Below are 18583 nucleotides of genomic sequence, written 5' to 3' on the forward strand. Positions count from 1 at the left end.
AGGCATCGAGTCACAGGATCAGCAATTGTGCAACGTAGACCATTAGTCAGCATGTGAAATTTTTTAGTTTTTAATTCCAAATTCAATGATAATATTTTACCTTCAGTGGAACCCTAGGCACGAATAAGCAGTAGTCAAATTTTCAAATAAACCAAGAGACATTGACCCATAGGCATCCTTTCCGTCATCTATTTATTTTCTGAATCTCTTAATTGAAATAGAAAAAATTAGTGAATTTTTATATTGATCTTTTTAACCAAAAATTTAGCTTTCTTCATGGGTACTAGAGCTGCTGCCTGTAAGTTTCCTTTTCTTTAATACAAGTAACTCTACCCTTGAGATGCAGATTTAGAGATTGCAGATTTTTTGGGCTTTCTTGTAAGCCAGTTTAGGTTAGGAAAATGAAACTTTCAGGGATGGGTCTACAGGCTAAAGTATGTCCTGGGAAGGTATTTAAAGTACCCACCTCCATTCCTTCTTCCTCTAGAGGGCCCTAAAATCTGCCTTCATGACAGGTCTATACCTATTGAATTTTTTTTTAGCCATAGATGGCTAAAAAAATTAGGACAGTCTTTGGGAAATCTGTCATCATCCATCTGCAGAACATGCTCTAGCCATCTCTACCTTTTTGCATTATTGCCCTAGATATTAGGAAATTTATTTATTATAATAAATTAAATACATTCTTTAAAAGATTTATCAGTAGCTATAATTACCTTAAATTGCATTTGCCAGCAAGATATTTGCCAGCATTTGCCTCCTGTAGTTCTTGCTGGTGGTGAGTGATGTAATTATGTTGGATTAGCTTCCCAGTCCAGCCTCCACTCAGCCTTCTCCCAGTCCCTGTTGACTCCAGACAGGGACTGGGCTATAAGAAAAATAGCCTATTATTCTTATAATGGGCTATAAGAACATTTTTTTTTTACATATCTGTCACTGAAACTACCAAATCTGCTGAATAATAGCAATAATTGCTCTGAATAAAGTGAAGTCAAAATTAGCATGATAAATTTCATTGATCATCTAAAGAGTTAGCCTACTATTTCTCAAAGATTCCAATTCAAGTTTACCTAAAGTCATCAGTCTTCTATATAAGGACTTGTATTTCCTAAGCCTGAAGTTGAGATGTCTCTTGCCTCCCCATATTTTAAAAAAGACTTAAAAGTTCCTGAAGATGTGTATGATGTGTAGAGACATGCCATTAAAGTGATATCTGTCATGCAGGAGTTTTCCTACCGTGTAATAGCCTACTATCAAAGTTGAATCTCTCTGCTCTTATGTACAGAAGGAAAAGATGAAATGGCATTTTAGCCTATAGGTTATTGAGGGCTAATACTCTCCCAGCATTATTCCCTAGGGTTGGTACCAACTCAAGAACTAGAGGTTATCACCTGAAACTTATTAAGCAGTCTACACTGTCTATAGTCCAAACTCAATTCTTTTCATCATGCATTGTTAACAATTACCTTAAATTTACCTAAAATCACATTTGCCAGCGAGATAAGGTGGTAGATCCTCCTGTAGTTCTCACTGGTGGTGAGTGATGTAATTATGTTGGCTTAGCTTCCAAGTCCAGTCTCCACTCTGCCCTCTCCCAGTCCGTGTTGACTCCAGCTTTGAAGCAAATTGAATGAAACCATAACTGCTGAATCCATCTTGTTTCAAATGAAGGCTAGATGCCATGTGGTCCTCCAGAGAGTATGAATTCAATTGGGATGCTATTGAACATGGAACAGCACCTGATCACTAATGTACTTTGTATGCAACTCAAGTCATCATTATGCAGCTCTACAAGGAGAAATCCATAGATTGCTCCTAGCTTTAATTTAAGGTAAGTTGAACATGTTTCAGTGACAGGTATTATAATTATTTTTATTTACAATTCACTTTGGAGAATTACCCTAGGGCAAAGATTGGCAATTAAGCCAATTGAAGAAATTGCCTAGCTGTGTTATGTTCAAGTGGATATTGATGGTAGTGAGATAATAGACCTATTTTGTCAAAATAAAAATAATAATGAAGTTCTAATCATTTACAACTAAAACAATTTATCTAAAAGCCCAAAATCATCCAACTATTGAGTAGTGGTAGTGTAGAAATTTGAAACTTGTTGCATATTTGCTATTTCCATTATTAATTGCTACTTTGAAAAGACACCTGGTGATGATAAAAAAGGTAAAGGATACAGCAGTAGACCCTTGAGTTCTGAGCTGGCAGTGCAGATCTCTAATTCTAGGTCCTTGAACAAGGAAGTGTAATTGGGGGATGGGTGTCAGCCATCCTATACTTTTGTACACCCTTCCTGCTTTCCTTCTCCAGGTACCTATTTAGAGCTGGTTCAACCCTAGTTGAGCTTACATAGTCACTGCACTGACCCCTGTCCCAAACAAAGAATTTAACCCCTACCCTTCAGACTAATGATTCCAAATATAATGTACCATCCACTTGGCTAGAACAGCTAAATGAAGATAGGTTGGGTATAAAAGATTGGAGCTATTCCAATGCTTAAAGATAATTTGGAATCTCTATCCAATCATAAGCCCTTCCTTAGTCTCTATCCCCATAAGGGAAATCTTCCTTGCATGGCTTTATAGTGGAATCAGGGTGAGCCATTCACAAGTTTGTCTAATCAGAGCCAAAATGGAAGACAGTACTACAAGGTGATCTTGAGGAGTTGCACATCCCAAAGAATGCTATAGCTGAGTAAACAATATATCATTTAAACTGGATTTTGATGATGTATACTTTTTTTGGTTTTAATTTGTTTTGATAGGCGTTTTTGGGCTGAAAAATCTTTTCCTAGCTAAGTCATGTATTATGGGCTGCCTCACCCTAGTAGTGTGATATTTTCTGGCATGAATATATAATGGTCCACCCTCTTCTTGAGTATAATACTTCTGTCTGGTTTCCATTAAGTCTAATGGATGAGTACAGGATAGAAAAGGTTCAGAGAAGGGCCACTAGATTGGTCCCATACCTTCAGCACCTTTCCTATCCACAGAGACTTTCTAGGCTTCAACTCCCATCGTTGAAGTTTTGTAGACGTCGCAATGACCTTGTAATTGTGTTTCGTATAATTAAAGGAGTGGATGATGTTGATCCAAATTAATTTTTTAAATTTAGCCATTATCACTCTACTCGTCAGCATGATTATAAATTATATCCCCCAAAACCACTGAAAAAAATTGGTCAATTATCTTTTGTTAGTAGAGTTGCTGGACCATGGAATGGTTTGCCTTTGGAGGTTGTCAAGGCAGAGAGTGTTCAAATTTTTAAGAATGCATTAGTAAATACGCCTGTTTTTTTAGACGCTTTTGTTGTGTCGTGTTATTTAGAAGTTTTTGCTGTTTAGTTTGTTGTTGCCAATTTACTTTAAATTAGTATTATGATTCTGTGTTTTTGCGACAAGTATTGATGCTTACACTATTTGTAATAATAAATAAATAAATAAATAATGACTTGGAGGCTATAGACTACAGATTGCTTGTGCAGGATTTGAACTCTTTTTGACTGAAGAGCATTACCAAGTGAGAAAAACTATGTTGTGACCAGCATAGGTATAGGGCTGCAAAAAAACTGAAATAATGCTGGAGGTCATGGAGACTTTTTGCTACCCAGTGTTAAGCTGGCTTAAGTGCTTTTGTAGAGGTGAGAAGATGCATTAGTCCCCCATTCATGCACTGATTTTGGACTACTGCTTTTTTGTGAGGCCATAATAATTTTAAAAATATGAAAATTGCAGCTTAAAATTTTACAGGGCTTGGATCTTAGTAAGGGGTAGGGCTTGTAACGAATGAGAAATCTGCTAAATTGTGCTTATTTTGGGAAGGTATTTACAATATAGAATGCTCCTCATTTTATAACTAGAAAATACAATGTATCAGTCATACTTGTTTAATAGTGACTCAGGTGGATTTTACTTACCAGAAGTGGATAAAGGGGAGGGTCAATGTGATAAGGGCTTCAATGAGTCAAATCTTGGGGGGTGAGGTAATGTCACAAAGGTACCAATAATTGACCAATTTGACAAATTTATTCTAAAAAGAAGAGTAAAAAAGGAATACATGTGCCAGAAAAATCTTGGGGGTGGGGGTATGTGCCACTGTTACTACTACAAGAACAAATAGAAAGGGCATCAATTAGAAATATTTCATTTTTGTGAAAGTTTTCTAATGCTCAGGTTGGTAGAAACGGGGGGATGTGGTATACTAGCCTAGGTAAATTTGGTAATATGCCTAGGTAACATGATTATAAGATGACCAACCTTATTGATTGTGTTTATTGCTCCTTACTCAGTTACCTAAAGAAAGACCAACACAGAGCCACTAAGAAGCTTTATAAGCCCAGAGCTAACTACAAAATCAGACAAGGCTTTTTTTTAGCCAATCAGTGATTGGAACTGTTTAGGTGAGGAGATTATGTCTTCAACATCAGCCAAAGTTGTCAAAAGGAGACTTGACAATCAATGGGAAGCCAAACCATTCAAGATATGACTGGAATTGCCTATCATCTGTGCCTCATAAATAGTGATTAATATGCATGTATACATTCATAAAGGAGTTACGGTAGGATTCTGATGCTGCTTGTCATATCCAACCAACTTGCATAGTCTATCAGAAATTGATAATGCAATGTTGTCTACTCTAAATCTAACTAGCTTTTGATGACCGAATTTTAATAAGGGTTTTGTTGGAGTGTTGTTGATGTGAAGTTTAACTGGCATTTTCTATCTTTTTCGAGAACGGGGAGGGGTAGGTTTGGTTTAAACTTGGGTCTAACTCTGTAATCCTTCTCCCCCTGGGTACAACCTGTCATGTTATTAAAACTACTAAAATAACATACCAAAAACTTGCAAAGGCATATAAGCGAAACGTTGTCAAAGGGAGACTTGACATTGAACAGGAAGCCAAACCTCTCAAGATATGACAGGAATTGCCTATCATCTGTGTCTCATAAATAGTAATTAATATGTATGTATACATTCATAAAGGAGTTACAGTAGGATTCTGATGCTGCTTTTCGTATCCAACCAACTTGCGTAGTCTATCAGAAATTGATGCTGTAATGTTTTCTACTCTAAATCACAAAAGAATGAACTCCTAGATCTTACATATCTGTGGTCACTGTTACGGCTTAAACTGCATCTATCCTAACACTTGTCTAGTTGGAAGGCATGCCACTGGGCCATAGGCGTAGTCACAACCCTCTTTTTTATATTTTGTGTTAAGTGTTTTAACCGCCATCTTGACAATGGAGCCAAACAGATTGAATATTGGACCTTATTTAACTGCAAAGTGTGAATTCAAACAAGGTAATTAAGGTTATTGTAAATCAAAAACTGGCAGGATCAATACAATATATTAGGGCATATAGAAGTGCTGTTATTGATGTTAAAAGTAAATATCGCCATCTAATTATGTTTAGGATTAATCTAAAGCTAAAATCTAGGATGGGTAACTGCATTGCAGGAAGTTATGACGTTGGTAGATTCCAGGATAAGATATTAAGAGAAACTCTGCAGAAATAGTTTGATATTAAACTGAGAGTCTGAAATCTGACACTATATTGATGCAATAATTTTAGGAAAATAGTCCATGAAGTTTTAGATAGTATCGTAGGAGGGAATTTTGAAACGTGGCTAGGGATATTAGTAAAAATGCTTAAAGTCTGGTAGAGAGATGGAGGGACTTGTGCAAGAAGCATTTGAGTGATAAATCACATGAAATGAGAGGAATGTAATGAAAGTAGAGAAAGCATTGAAATATGAATTAAGGAAATTTGAAGTGGAGGTTAAGCGTTAAAATTACTGAAGACCCACCAGATACAGCCAGATGTCTTACTAGGAAAATATTTTTTTTTACTTAAAACTGAGAGAGAATGAGGGAATGGCTATCTGAATTTTACCTTAAAATTACCTTAAGTCATTGTTTAGAGTGAATCTCAAAGATGACAATCCGTGTAATGCTCCAATATGACTTCTGTAGGTTGTTTGACACATTTGCTTGCTATATTTGTGCTGAGGACTCAACAGTTTCCCAGTTGTACAGGAACTCTTGCTGTACCCATTCTTTGTCAAGATTTTGCTTGAATGAATTTTCTTCGATATATATAATATTGTTAATATATAATATCGATATATAATAGCGAAGAATTTCTCTATTAAATCAGGAGTCACCGTATCTTCAAAGAGTTGATTCTACAAGTTTGTAACAATAGGAATAGAAAGATAGGAATAGGGCCACAATTAGTGACAAGGAAAGGTCTAAAGAGAGACGAGTGCAACATTTTAAGAACATGCTAAACCTTAATAAGGTACCAGGTGGTGATAGTGTGGTAAATGAGTTTTTGAACACGGTGGTTGCAAGGTTAGAGCTAAACTATTGAAAACTGAGAAGATGATTCTTGAAAAGGGAAAGTACTTAGTGGTTTTAGTAAAAATTCAATCAAATCCCTCTATAACAAAGCTGATAGGAGTCAGTGTGGTGATTATTGAGGCAATAGCTTGGTTTCTTTAGAAACAATTACTGAGTATGATGATGCTGTTAAGACTTGGAGATCCTGTAGATGAAGTTTTAAGAGAAGAACAGGTGTGGTTTTGGGAAGGGGAGAGAAAACTTCAACAGATTTTCACCATTCGATTAATGTTTTAAAAAGTGTTTGAGTTATCAGACCCCTTTTGCCTTCAGTTTTGTTGATTATGAACTAGGATTTGATTCAGCCCATAGAAGAACTTTAATGAAGCCTATCTGTGTTTGATTTAGCAGATAAATATATTAATTTGATTGGTGCTATGTACAAGAATAGCATTGCCATAATTAAAGTGGGAAGTGAGGTTATTGATGCACGAATGGTCAGTTTCAATGCATGAAAAACAAAGGAACTGCTGATCATGCATGCACACCACTTTCATCTTCCTGAATGATGCTATAGCCAAATAAAAATTTGACAAGCTTTGTCTCCTTAATCAGGTCAGAACAATCTATGCAAGGGGGCTGGGGATCACTGTTTGTTGCTTAAACCTTCTACTGCCCAGTTTTGTCACCCCACTGTACAGATTTTGCATCCGACCCATTGTCAAGTATGGATGTCAACTGCATTTTAGTGTCCTGAAAAAATGGTGCACCTCCAACTGATCCAGAATAGGGTTGGACTAGTCATTCTCCATGACTATTTCCAGTCTATTAATGAAAGATCTGATGTAGCGTTGATGGTTGTTCTCAACAAGCCATCTAGAGTTTTCTTGAGTTCTCTAGAGTTCTCTTGTATTGTGCTTTCATTGTCCAATTGACAAGTAGACTTTAAGGCACATAGCCCAGCCCAAATATGTAAAGGTTGAAACATCAAGAAGAGAGTTCTTGGACAATAGCTTCATTCAACAAAGCACTTTAATTTCGAATGCCCTCCTTAGCTGTTATCCCTAAAACTTTTTTTTATTGACTCCTTAAAAAGAAGGTTCAGTAAATCATTTCAAATTCGATGGAGGCATCTCAAACCTCCAGACGTGAAGTTTTTTCATGTCTGGAGAGCAAACTGGGACAATAGCAGCATGAGACAGATGGAATCTAGGTGGGGAGTGTCTTTTGGAAAAAGTGTTTTGGGCAACAGAGGCACAATATAACTCTTTCAATCAAGTGTTTCTAACATAGCTTATTTTTAGAAGATGAGACTACGGAACTTTACTCTCTTTAACAATTATTTTCAGGACTCTTTTCAAATGGATTTAATTTTAGTGGACTCTTCCTGGGAGAAGCTAGGGTAACAAACTGGGAAAGCACATTCAATGTGAATGCAGACAAAGGAAGTACTGACCCCTAAGTGATGGGAGGGAAAATGCCAGGTTTATTTAGGAGCTTGATGAAGGAGATAACTGCATTAGCTTTATGGATAACGTTTTTTAACATGGATGCCCCTTTTTAAGTTAAAAGAAAATATGACAAAAAGTAATTTAAAGAGGGACACAGAAGTTTCAGGAGGAATACAATGAAGAAAATGGGGCTTCCAATTTAAGGAAAAGGTTGACATTAACATGGATTTGTAATTGTTTACTTTCAAATCTAAGTCCAAGGCATCATATCCAATATCATTGAGGATGCTGACAGGGCTGCTCATTAAATTTCTACAGCAAGTTTCAACAACCGCTAGGTCATTGCCAAGTTTTTATCTGTCAGGAAATTCATCAGCCAGGCTCTTAATCACAATTTGAAAATTACAGTGTAGGACCATAGCTTGGAATGCTCCATTTTGTACAAGAAGAATCTTTTAATAATCATGGTAAAATTCTAGTTAATTGACTTCTTGCTATCTCAGTAAGGGTTTAGGTTAGGAAAATGAATCTTTCAGGAATGAATCTACAGACTAAAGTATGTTCCGGGAAGGTATTTTGAAGCAACTACCTCCACTCCTTCTCCGTCTAAATGACCCTGACCTTTGATGACCTTTAAAAATGTGTGTGTTACAAAAGTTAAATCTTGCAAAATAGATCTTCTGCTTAATTGAATTGAAACAAAATTGTTTTCAGCTTCACAACTTTGCTCAATTCCATTTTATAAAGTTTTATAGATATGCAAATACATTTCCTAAATTTTGAAAAAAAAAACATTGATATGGCTCAAAATTCTGCTCAAATAACACGATTTATATTTTCAGAACTAAAGGCAGAGAAAAAGCAACTAGTAACTGAAAATTCAGGTAAAATTTGTTTTGTCAAAATTTCAATAGGTATAGACCTGTCATGTAGGCAAATTTCAGGGCCCTCTAGAGGGAGAAGGAGTGGAGGTATGTACTTTAAAATACCTTCCCGGGATATACTTTAGCCTGTAAACCCATCCCCGAAAGTTTCATTTCCCTAGCCTAACCCCTTTCCGAGATAGCCAAAAGTCACTAAACTAGAATTTTACCATAATAATTTTGATATTTGACTTCTTGTTATGTTGCACGTAAAAATAGATTTATCTCTGTGACAAACGACAATTTTTAATTTGCACGAGTTCTAAAACTGAGAACATTTCTAGTTAGTTCTCTAATGCTAAAGTTTATAGTTCATTTAATCGTTTTATTTTTAGTTAGTGCAAAAGTACAAAATCTACAGGATTATTATATAAGATTGATTCATCAGACACAACCACTTCCATCTGGAAATGATATTGCCAATACATTGAAATCGCTGTCAGCTTCTCTCCTTGGTAAGTTATTTAAACCAAAATATATGTTTTCTGTTGTTATCTAAAGTTATGCATTACCTGATTTCCCCAATCAAGAAAAAAATTAGGAATTAACATTAATTAAACATTTGTGTGAATATCATAGGAAGTGTAAGAAGCAGAATGAGATCTTAAGCCTTTGAATAGGAGAGGGGGGGGGGTCATACACGCCCATTAACTATGGAAAAGGGTTTTCAAGAGTTTCAATGGTGTATTCTATTTGTAGGTTTATTGTACAAAGGGAAAAATCTACAGGAAACAAAATAATGGTTTTGTCAGAATAAAATTGTGTCATACTAAAGTTATTTATGTCAAATTCTGTGTAAACTCTAGGTAATTGACAAGCTCTTATGCAACATTTCTTGGCATATTAATTGATGCAGTCAACTTTTTTCTAAAAAAAAAAAATGGAGCCGTAATATGGCTGAGCTGTCCTTGGGTTAGTGGTGCCTGGGGAAAAATGAATTACAGCACCCCTCTCCCGATTCAAATACAAGCTGATAAAGCCGAATCAAGGTGAGAAGTTGGACTGAAGTTGGCAATTCTTCAGGTGCAGCGCCTCCACTCCCAAGCCATGATGCCCAGAGCAACTGCAACCATGGTGTGGACAACTGTGTATATTACTGATTTCTGATATGCATTTGAGGCTAAAAAAAAATCGTTTCTGGAACCAAACTGCTCCTACTCTCAGATAAACAATATACAAATGATATGTTTTATGCTTTTGAGAAAAGTAATATTGCATTAGCTTGTACTTATTTTGAATTTCTTTGAAAAAAAGCAAAGTCTTGCTCATGCAGCCCTTTAGTCACCAAAGCCAGCTAAAGGTTGGTGCAATACTGGATGATGCACGGGCAAATTAATTTTATTTTGTTATCCATTTCAAGTAGGATATCAAGTGTGATACTTCATACAAATATGTTTAGATGACTGTAATAATTATGATGATACTAGTTGAAATTTATCTCTTATAGTGGGTCATTTTTAATGCAATCTTCATTATGTTGCGGTGCAACAGTACTCTTTGCACAGCTGTTATCCGTTTTTTTTTATCTTGATCTACGGTCTGTAGCTTGGCATGGGTAAGATATGAAAAACAAATCTTTTTTTGGTATTTTGATTATAAAGCGAAAAAGAAGAGTTCCTCGGAGGTTTGCAGAATTTCTAGTAATTTTGCAGAAAAAGGGAATTTGTTTTTTCTAACCTAATAACAGCATATACAATGCCAAAAGCAAACTGTCATAGGTCAAAAAGTTCTTTGGGATTATTTACTGCTGGTTTTGTTTAAAAAATTATCTCTTAAATCTGAGATTCAGAATTCTCTATCCCATCTATATTTCTAGGAATTAATTCTAGGATTTGGGATGGCGGAGAAGCGTGCTTAGCTGTATTGACCTCAGACGTCTTAGTGCTGCAGTGAGTTGTTAGTAGTAGCAGTATTAATTCTGGAAAAGTGAAGAAAGAAATCTCAAATTCCGAAATTAAATCAGTATAATTTTCGGTTTGACCGAATTTTCAGCAATTTGATGGCGCATACAGCACAAGGCTTAGACCAAATTGTAGACTGAAATAGTTCTAGAGGTGGTCGAACCTAGAAACTAGATCTAGAACTCTAGATTCTAGGTCGAAACTAGAGCTCTGAGCTATCCTTATGTATTCTTTCCTTTATGGGGACGTCAGTAACTAAGTTCTTGTCGTCAGGATATCATAGGCAATGTCCAAGCATTGCCCATAGTGCATGGCCATGTGCCTTCAATGTATTATTATTCTTAGATGATTGAACCAGGTGATGGTTTTAGAGGTGTTCGAACCCAATGGTGGGGCAAAGGGGATCGGAAGTTTGTCATTCAGTGTTCAGCCAGAACAGATTCTTACACCCCAATCAAATAATAAAATCAGTAAAATATTGTTTTTAAGTTAAGCTCTGAGCTATCCTTATATATTCTTTCCTTTATGGGGACGTGTGTAAGTTCTTGTCGTCAGCATATCATAGGCAATGTCCAAGCATTGCTTGTTCTTGGAGATAAATTATATATTTTTCAATTAGCTTTTTGTGGAATTTGGGCATTTTCTCGACAAGATTTTTTAACTATAAATATTTGACCAATCCAGTATTCGGCCACATACCAAAAGAAAGAAGACGAGAATTTTGAAAAGGGCGATAAGTGCCATAAGTTATTTATAACGAATGCTTAAAATTTGAGAATGGGGATAAAATAATCGAAAGATGATAAAATACGCCTAATGGGGACGAAGTTGAGGGAGGGCTGTACGCATACCACATACCAAAAGAAAGAAAGGCAAAATTTTGAAAAGGGCGAGAAGTGCCATAAGGTATTGAGAATTAATGCTTAAAACTTGAGGAGGGTGATAAAAGAATCAAAAGACAAAGACTCCCACCTAATACGCGTCTCCTCAGAAATTTGGCCCCAAAAAGGCCAACAAACTTGTTTATTTCGACTATCTTGAATTTTTCGACGATCTTTGCCTGGACTTAGGTGACCACACATGCTGATTTGAAGAAGTGGGGGTGTTTACGTTGCCTGCAAAGGAGCTAAAACCCGTGCCGTCCCTTATCAGTTTTATACTTAAAGCTACATGTACCCAGGCTAAGAGGAGTCAAATGTATATATAAAAAATCGTTTTCGGGTAAGGTTGGGCGAAAACACAGCCTGAAAAAGACTATTTTTTTCTCATCAGCTTAAACCGTATATCTTAAGTCCTTGGGTCAAGAGGAACCCGATGTACAATAAAAAGTTTGAAAATAAAGTAATTGTCACTTCCCAAGAAGGGACAAAAAAAGTACCAAAAGTTTTTTTTTCCGAGAGACTTGAAACTTAGTCTTAAATTCCTGGGCTAAGGATATTAGTTTACAAAAAATACCCCTAAAAATGTGCCGACATTCTTTTCCCTGATGGACCTGAAAATTATATCTTAAATTCCCTAGGTAAGAAGGACCCCGATTCACAAGCAAATGGTTCACCAGTGAATTGATTCTATATGTTTGGAAGAGATGTGTTCAAAAGAAAAAAAAAAAAATGATTTTGTATTAGACTCGGTGGTGGTGTCATTTCACGGGAATTAGGGAGACGAGGCTAAAATGTAATTTTTCAAAATCTATGGGGAAAAATCTTTATTATTTTTATGTTGAAAATACAAGAGGTCATCTTTCAATTACACCCTGTACTCTACCCTAGTTGACGCCGCTAGTAAGACTTTAAAGATGGATTGATTGTTTAAAATACAATGATATTAGTCTCTAGAAATCTTGGTAGTTTTTTAATTTTCAGTTTAACAACGGACCTAAAAGAAACTGTTTAAAATGTATGTTGTTTTCGATAAAGCGCAAATGGAGCTCTATTAATGTGATTGATTATTCATTTCAATAATTGGACTTAATTATCTCATTCATTGTTGTTTATGTTTGTTTTGGATATGAATTATTGTATGACATTTCTGCTGGCTTTGGGTTTTAGTTTGGGTTTTATCTCTCTTTAAAATACTTCTTTTTTGTAAAGCATTTAAAAAGACTAATTTACCTGAAGGAACAATCGAATCATGACCAAATCTTGTCGTAAGTAAGAACTAGTGTCCTAGTTATGTCTTTAATGGGACTATTATCTCGTCTGGTTTCTTTGGGGGATGGAGGAGGGGAATTTCCTTAAATGCTTATCATTAGACCATCTACCATAATAGTTTTCAGATTTCAAATAAACCTTGTGAAAAGTAAGAGTAAATGTCTTTGTTGTGCGTTTGAAGATCCATGTGTGATCCAATTTCCATGGGGGAAGGTAAAGGGATGTTGGACCCTAAATTCTGGTAAGGCAGTCTTTGTGGAAAGTAAGAGGAAGTTGCCCAGTTGAGCCGAATAGAGCTTGATGAGTAGTACCAGGATCTGATACGACTTTTGTAGAGTTTGGAAAGGCAGGACCCTTATATTCTTGTCGTCAGTACACATGGCAGAGACGGTTACTGGATCGCAACTAAAATTGAATACAATTAAGAGTAGGTGTCGGGATCGAAGAGCTAAACTAATAGGTATGAGTTTTCATGGTATGTATATGGTCCAACCTCTTTGGAAGGGAGTGTCGAATTGTCGTTTTATCAGCCTAATTACTGGATGAACTGGTTAAATTTATTCAACAAAACCTGGTCAACAGCTATAATATTGTTGTTGGATGTCCGTGTACGATCGAATATCTGTGATAAAAGGCTACATTCTTGTCATTCGGATCTCTAGAATCCCTAAGAATGATGTGTGGAAGTTGGAAAGGATTGGCAGTTTGGATTTTCGGTGTGTTAATTGAGGATTCAGGACATACGTTAGATCGTCATTTGTGATGCTCCTAAAGTTTAGACCATGACCATTATTTCAGAAAAACTTCACCGGGCCCTTGCACTGGAGATCTAGTCGACGTTGGTATTTTCTTATTAGAAGAAAAGAAGATTGTAGTACCTTTATCAAAAATTCAAAGCAATATTAAAGGAGTCAATATAGTTAACAAACCCTCTCAGTCAATGGACTGGAAACATGCTGTTACCGGAAGTTATTATTTCGTTCAGTATAAATATATTTTGTTGTAATTTTAATACTTTAGTTATTCTACTTATGATGATGACTCTGTCCTCAAAATATCTAGAGCTTTTGTATATATTTGCTTCATTGACAAATAAAAGGACCTATCCCTTTTGGAACTCTAGTTGACGCATATCACTATTTGTTTCATCTAGCTGACGTATAGCGCGTAAATGGAACTGCAATTTTGCTTGAGGTGTTTTTTGGGGTACTCGTTAAGATGATGAGTGACATTCGTTTTGTCGTTACCCAACTGGCATAGAAATCATTACTCAGTTATGTTTGATAAAAGGCTATTTAAGTTATACATTTTTTAACTAGCATGTATATATAGCTAATTCCAGCGTTTTCCTTTTTTTTTCGCTGGCCTCATAGAGTATTTGAGAAACTCATACATATATTTATTTTCATAAAATAACGAGGCAACTAATCAAAATTCCATTAATATTCAAGGAAAACATACAATTTCAGTAAATCATTATAGATTTTAGGTTTCTGCGACTGTTTTAGGTCTGTCTCCACTTGGTATAGTCTTGTTAGCTTATGCAAAGAAGTTGTATTATCACATGGAATGTTTCATTCCGCAATAGGATAAGGTTGAATAACTTGGGCTCTGTTAAAAAGCAAGTGTCTATTGTATATCAGAAAAACTATCGGGAAAAATAAATTATCTAAGAAGTTGTAGAGTGGTGTAAGTGTATCATAAATCATGGAAGGCCAGCCAAAATTAAGCAGTGGTATTATTTTCAAAAGTAAAAATTTACGGAATGTCAAATCCAATGAGTAAATGCAACATACTGCAAGAGGGATGCCAATATAACATTTAGGCTTGTATGGATCTGAAAGAAGCTGTTTCTTATGCAAACGTCTCTCTAGTATGACTAGATAAAATGCCATAAAAAGGTACGCAAATATAATCGGCAATATTGCCAACGTCCATTTCTTCGACAGCGGAACTTGTTCACAGGCTTGAAAGTTGCCGGAACAGAGGCAGTAAACATTGTGATGGGCCAATTGTTTCAGATTATAATAAAATGGTACTAAACTGAATACGAGAACGCTCAACACTGAAATACATCGTCGCAAATATCCTCTTTTTGTGTAAAAATTTGTAGCAGTCATAAGAATGAGAAAAGTGGCGTGAAAGTGAGTTACAAATACAAGCGAAATTTGACTTAATAATGCTGATAGCTTACAGTCAAATTTCGTTAGTCCATACAAGTATATTACATTAAAAATACAGCAATAGGGTATCTCTAAATGCAAAATTAGTTTTAAATGCTTCTTCAGACTTCCAGATAGTCCAGCTATCTTTAAAATCCTAAAACTTGCAAATATTATCCAAGAGGCAATTAATGTAGAAATAATAACAACAACTGCACCGTACAAAATGAGAGACATTTTCGTTCTGGGAACGAAGTGGAGATTGAAGAATCTCATGTTTGTAGTGTTTTTATTAGTTGCTATTGGATCTAATTGTATTAGTTTGTCGATGGATCTTCCTCAAGGAAATTATGATAATTGGCTCGCTGGTCTATAAATCTGAATGAAGCCCAACTTCTCTCTTGCGATGCTGCTTGTTCCTATTTATCCGCATAGAATAGGTATTGCCCACATTCATCATTATTTTTTTTTCTTTTTAGTAACAGTAGTGTTACCTTTTATTAGAACCATTATGCTAAGCCCGTACAATCGTGTCCGCAGACAAAGAGAATTTGGGGGACCATTCTAAACTCCCAGGGAAGCTTAGAAACAAATCTTGATGAACCAATGCAAATTTGGGATAATGGGCTTAAAACACAAACTTTTCAATTATGACACTCCTCCCTAAATAGAAGGCTCAAATGGTCGTTGGCTGGCGAAGATTAAAATACATTAGCTGCAAAGCAAGTATTGAGGAATTTCAGTTTGGAATTACTAATGATCAAATGATCTCAAATGTTATGATTCAAGCACAGATAAATAAAAAGAGAAGACATGTAATGATTTTGAAGGCACATTTATACACACTGATGACTATGGATGGAGAATAATAGAAAATTACTGTTGTAGAGAAAATGCTGATTTGACCGAAGTGTAAAAACACATATTAAAACCGTTTTTGTTCTCCGTTTTTTTTTGTTCCGAATAAAAATTGACGATAAATATTTTGTAGGAGTTTTAAAAGATGTTCCTGGCCAACCATTCGTTTTCCTCCGAAAGCGAGAAAAAGAGCAGCAACGGTTGAACTGCTTACCCTCTCTGGACTATAGAGGCTTTCATGCAGCACTGGCACAGCTTCTTGAGGTGATTCCACTCATCACGTCGGGTATCCAAAGTAAGTCATTCTTTTTTCATGTAAGTAATTCCTGACAGGCACGAAATTTAAGTTTAAAATGAATCAAATAGTACATAGGGATTTGCAGGACTCGCGAAACTTTATTGAAGGTGTTTATCTAGTATTACGACTATATAGCGTCAGGAAAAGAAAACTGATGCATTTTCTAATGTTCTACTATTTGTTCCATCGAACAAAAAATGGTCTTTCTTAAATAAACATATTCATTTTTAGAAAATCCTTCGGTAAAGTGTCGATGAGAAAATTTGAAACATAGGACAAAACTTATCAAAGTTTCAGAAAACATAAGGTTACAGGAAACTAATGTAAACAATTATAGGCGCTAGATAAACTTGAATTAGATTTTTGGAATTAGCATTTAATATAGTATTGAAAATGCTGCTAAACATTATAAATTTGCCATTACTAAGAACCTCGTCATATTCCATTACTATCCTCTATCCACTATCCTCTCTATTTGCATTTAACCATTCATAATTAACATTTAAAGGTAAAGGATACGGCATTAGACTTTACAGTCCCTACCGTAAATTCCCTACGTAAATGTTAATAATTAACATTTAAGCATTATATTATTTACCTTTATGATGATTGCACCTATTTTGAAATCATCACTATTGCCAAACTCTTGACTGATCCAGGCGAGGTCTGGTGTATAATCTGCGTTCATAAAGCCCGTCTTCATGTCATATTGATTTATTTTAATGTGATTAAATGTCTTTATAAAGCAACACAACAGGTTTTTATCCGTTGCCGAAATATTGAATTGGATAGAACCATTTAATTGACCAAGGGATGTGGAAAAAGGACTGAATTGCTGTCACTAACGAGTTGCTGACGCGACTAGGGCTGAGGAATGCTGTCGTGAATCCTGTACTCCGATAGCTGGATAGATGAGCTCAGTTAAACTTTGACTCACGTAGTTAAAACACTTATAGTTTTAGTCTAAAAATCCTATGTTTTCTGTTTGTAGGAGTATAGACGTAACTTTATATTTTTGTACATTCATAGGGGACTAAAATGGTATCTACCATTCACCAAGGTTTCAAAGGACAGCGGACTAAAGAACCTAAACACTCCTAGGTTTGAAATCTTTGGTATGTGAAATTGTCCATTAATATATTTATATTCTATTGTTCATGTAGTTTTTTTGGGTTCATTAGCACTATTAATTACAAGCATCGAAGTTCCAAGATTATAAGGAGGACCTAGACCACATAGCCAAGCCCTTCGAAAATGAGAATTCTACTCCCCCTTTTTTTTGTTCTATAATGAGTAAACAACGCGAGAAGACATGTGATTGCGAGCATTCCATAAGCATGGTAAAAGTTTTGGTTTGTTTTTTACTTTCTTATTTTAAGAAAGGACATTCCAGAAAGGCTATCTAGTACAAGCACAGATACGTTCAATAGGGACTACAATGCTGGCAGATGATTTTTGGCATATCACAATTTGATGATAATAGCTATTTAAGTCAGACTTTCCCTTTGACTTGAAACAATTGTTTTGAAAACGTAGAACGGCACTCTCATATAAGAGGGAGCAAGAGGGGACAAAGGGTCGTAATATGGACAGTGTAATAATGGCAGTAATGGTTGTATGGTAGTAATGGACAGTGGCATTTATATTTCACCAGTTTTATTTTTCATATTAGACAGAGCGACATTTACGTACTTATGACAGAGGAAAAATTAATTAAGAAAAACAAAGGCAAATAGTCATCATCGACTTTTTCATTATGAATAGTGGTTGTCGCTTGGATATTTATGTTTTTAATAGTCTGGACGCTATCACATGATTCAGGTTCGATGCCGAGCTTCCAAGGCTATGAATATGCACAAAAGATATTATTTTTTTTACAAATATAATAGGTAACTCGTGAACAATCAAGCAGCAGATAGTAACAATCAGAAAAAGCAGTAATGCTGGTATTAGAGTTACAAACTGTTACCCACTGCAGGGGCGACTCTAGCTGATTTAACGGTTACCTATTTTGCGACAAGCTTTGGAAAGTCAATTAAATGAATTGAGGCTCTGCCAATGGCATGGAAAATAAACTAAGATGAAAACTATTGTACCTAGCTTCAGAGCAAGAGCTCTATACTCCCAGAGGATTAGGGAAGGCCGGACAGGGTACTTAAATTATGACGAAGACCACACTCCCTTTCCTTAATACAACCTCAGTAGAGAGAATAATGAGGTTTTTTTCCCCAAGACAGTGAACTTATGGCGAAAGTGAACTAAGAGGTTTTCTAGAATATTTAAATGCTTACGATAGAAACCTGCAACTTACTCTAGAGACCGAAACAGATGGAAAAATACCTTTTTTAGAGTAGGCCTTATTTACGTCACGCTTATGGGGAGCATTTGACCAAAGATATTTTTCATTTTATTAGTTTAGGGAAAAACACGCGAACATTATTAATTAACAAACGTTTCTGGAATCTTGCAGAAGGAATAAAATTATTC

At 35.6% G+C, this 18583-nt stretch overlaps 1 protein-coding gene across 1 annotated transcript in view; it reads left to right on the forward strand.

Moving 5' to 3' along the window:
- Nucleotides 1-207: 207 nt before the first annotated feature.
- Nucleotides 208-18583, forward strand: part of LOC136027128 (protein unc-79 homolog) — a gene marked incomplete in the record, with an annotated part of 218865 nt that continues 200489 nt past the window's right edge. Inside the window, 3 exon segments of the mRNA XM_065704088.1 lie at nucleotides 208-298; nucleotides 9063-9182; nucleotides 15932-16093. Of these exon segments, the coding sequence (XP_065560160.1) occupies nucleotides 277-298; nucleotides 9063-9182; nucleotides 15932-16093 (304 nt within the window).

This window comes from Artemia franciscana, chromosome 5 (genome assembly GCF_032884065.1).
Source record: "Artemia franciscana chromosome 5, ASM3288406v1, whole genome shotgun sequence".
Taxonomy (NCBI): domain Eukaryota; kingdom Metazoa; phylum Arthropoda; class Branchiopoda; order Anostraca; family Artemiidae; genus Artemia; species Artemia franciscana.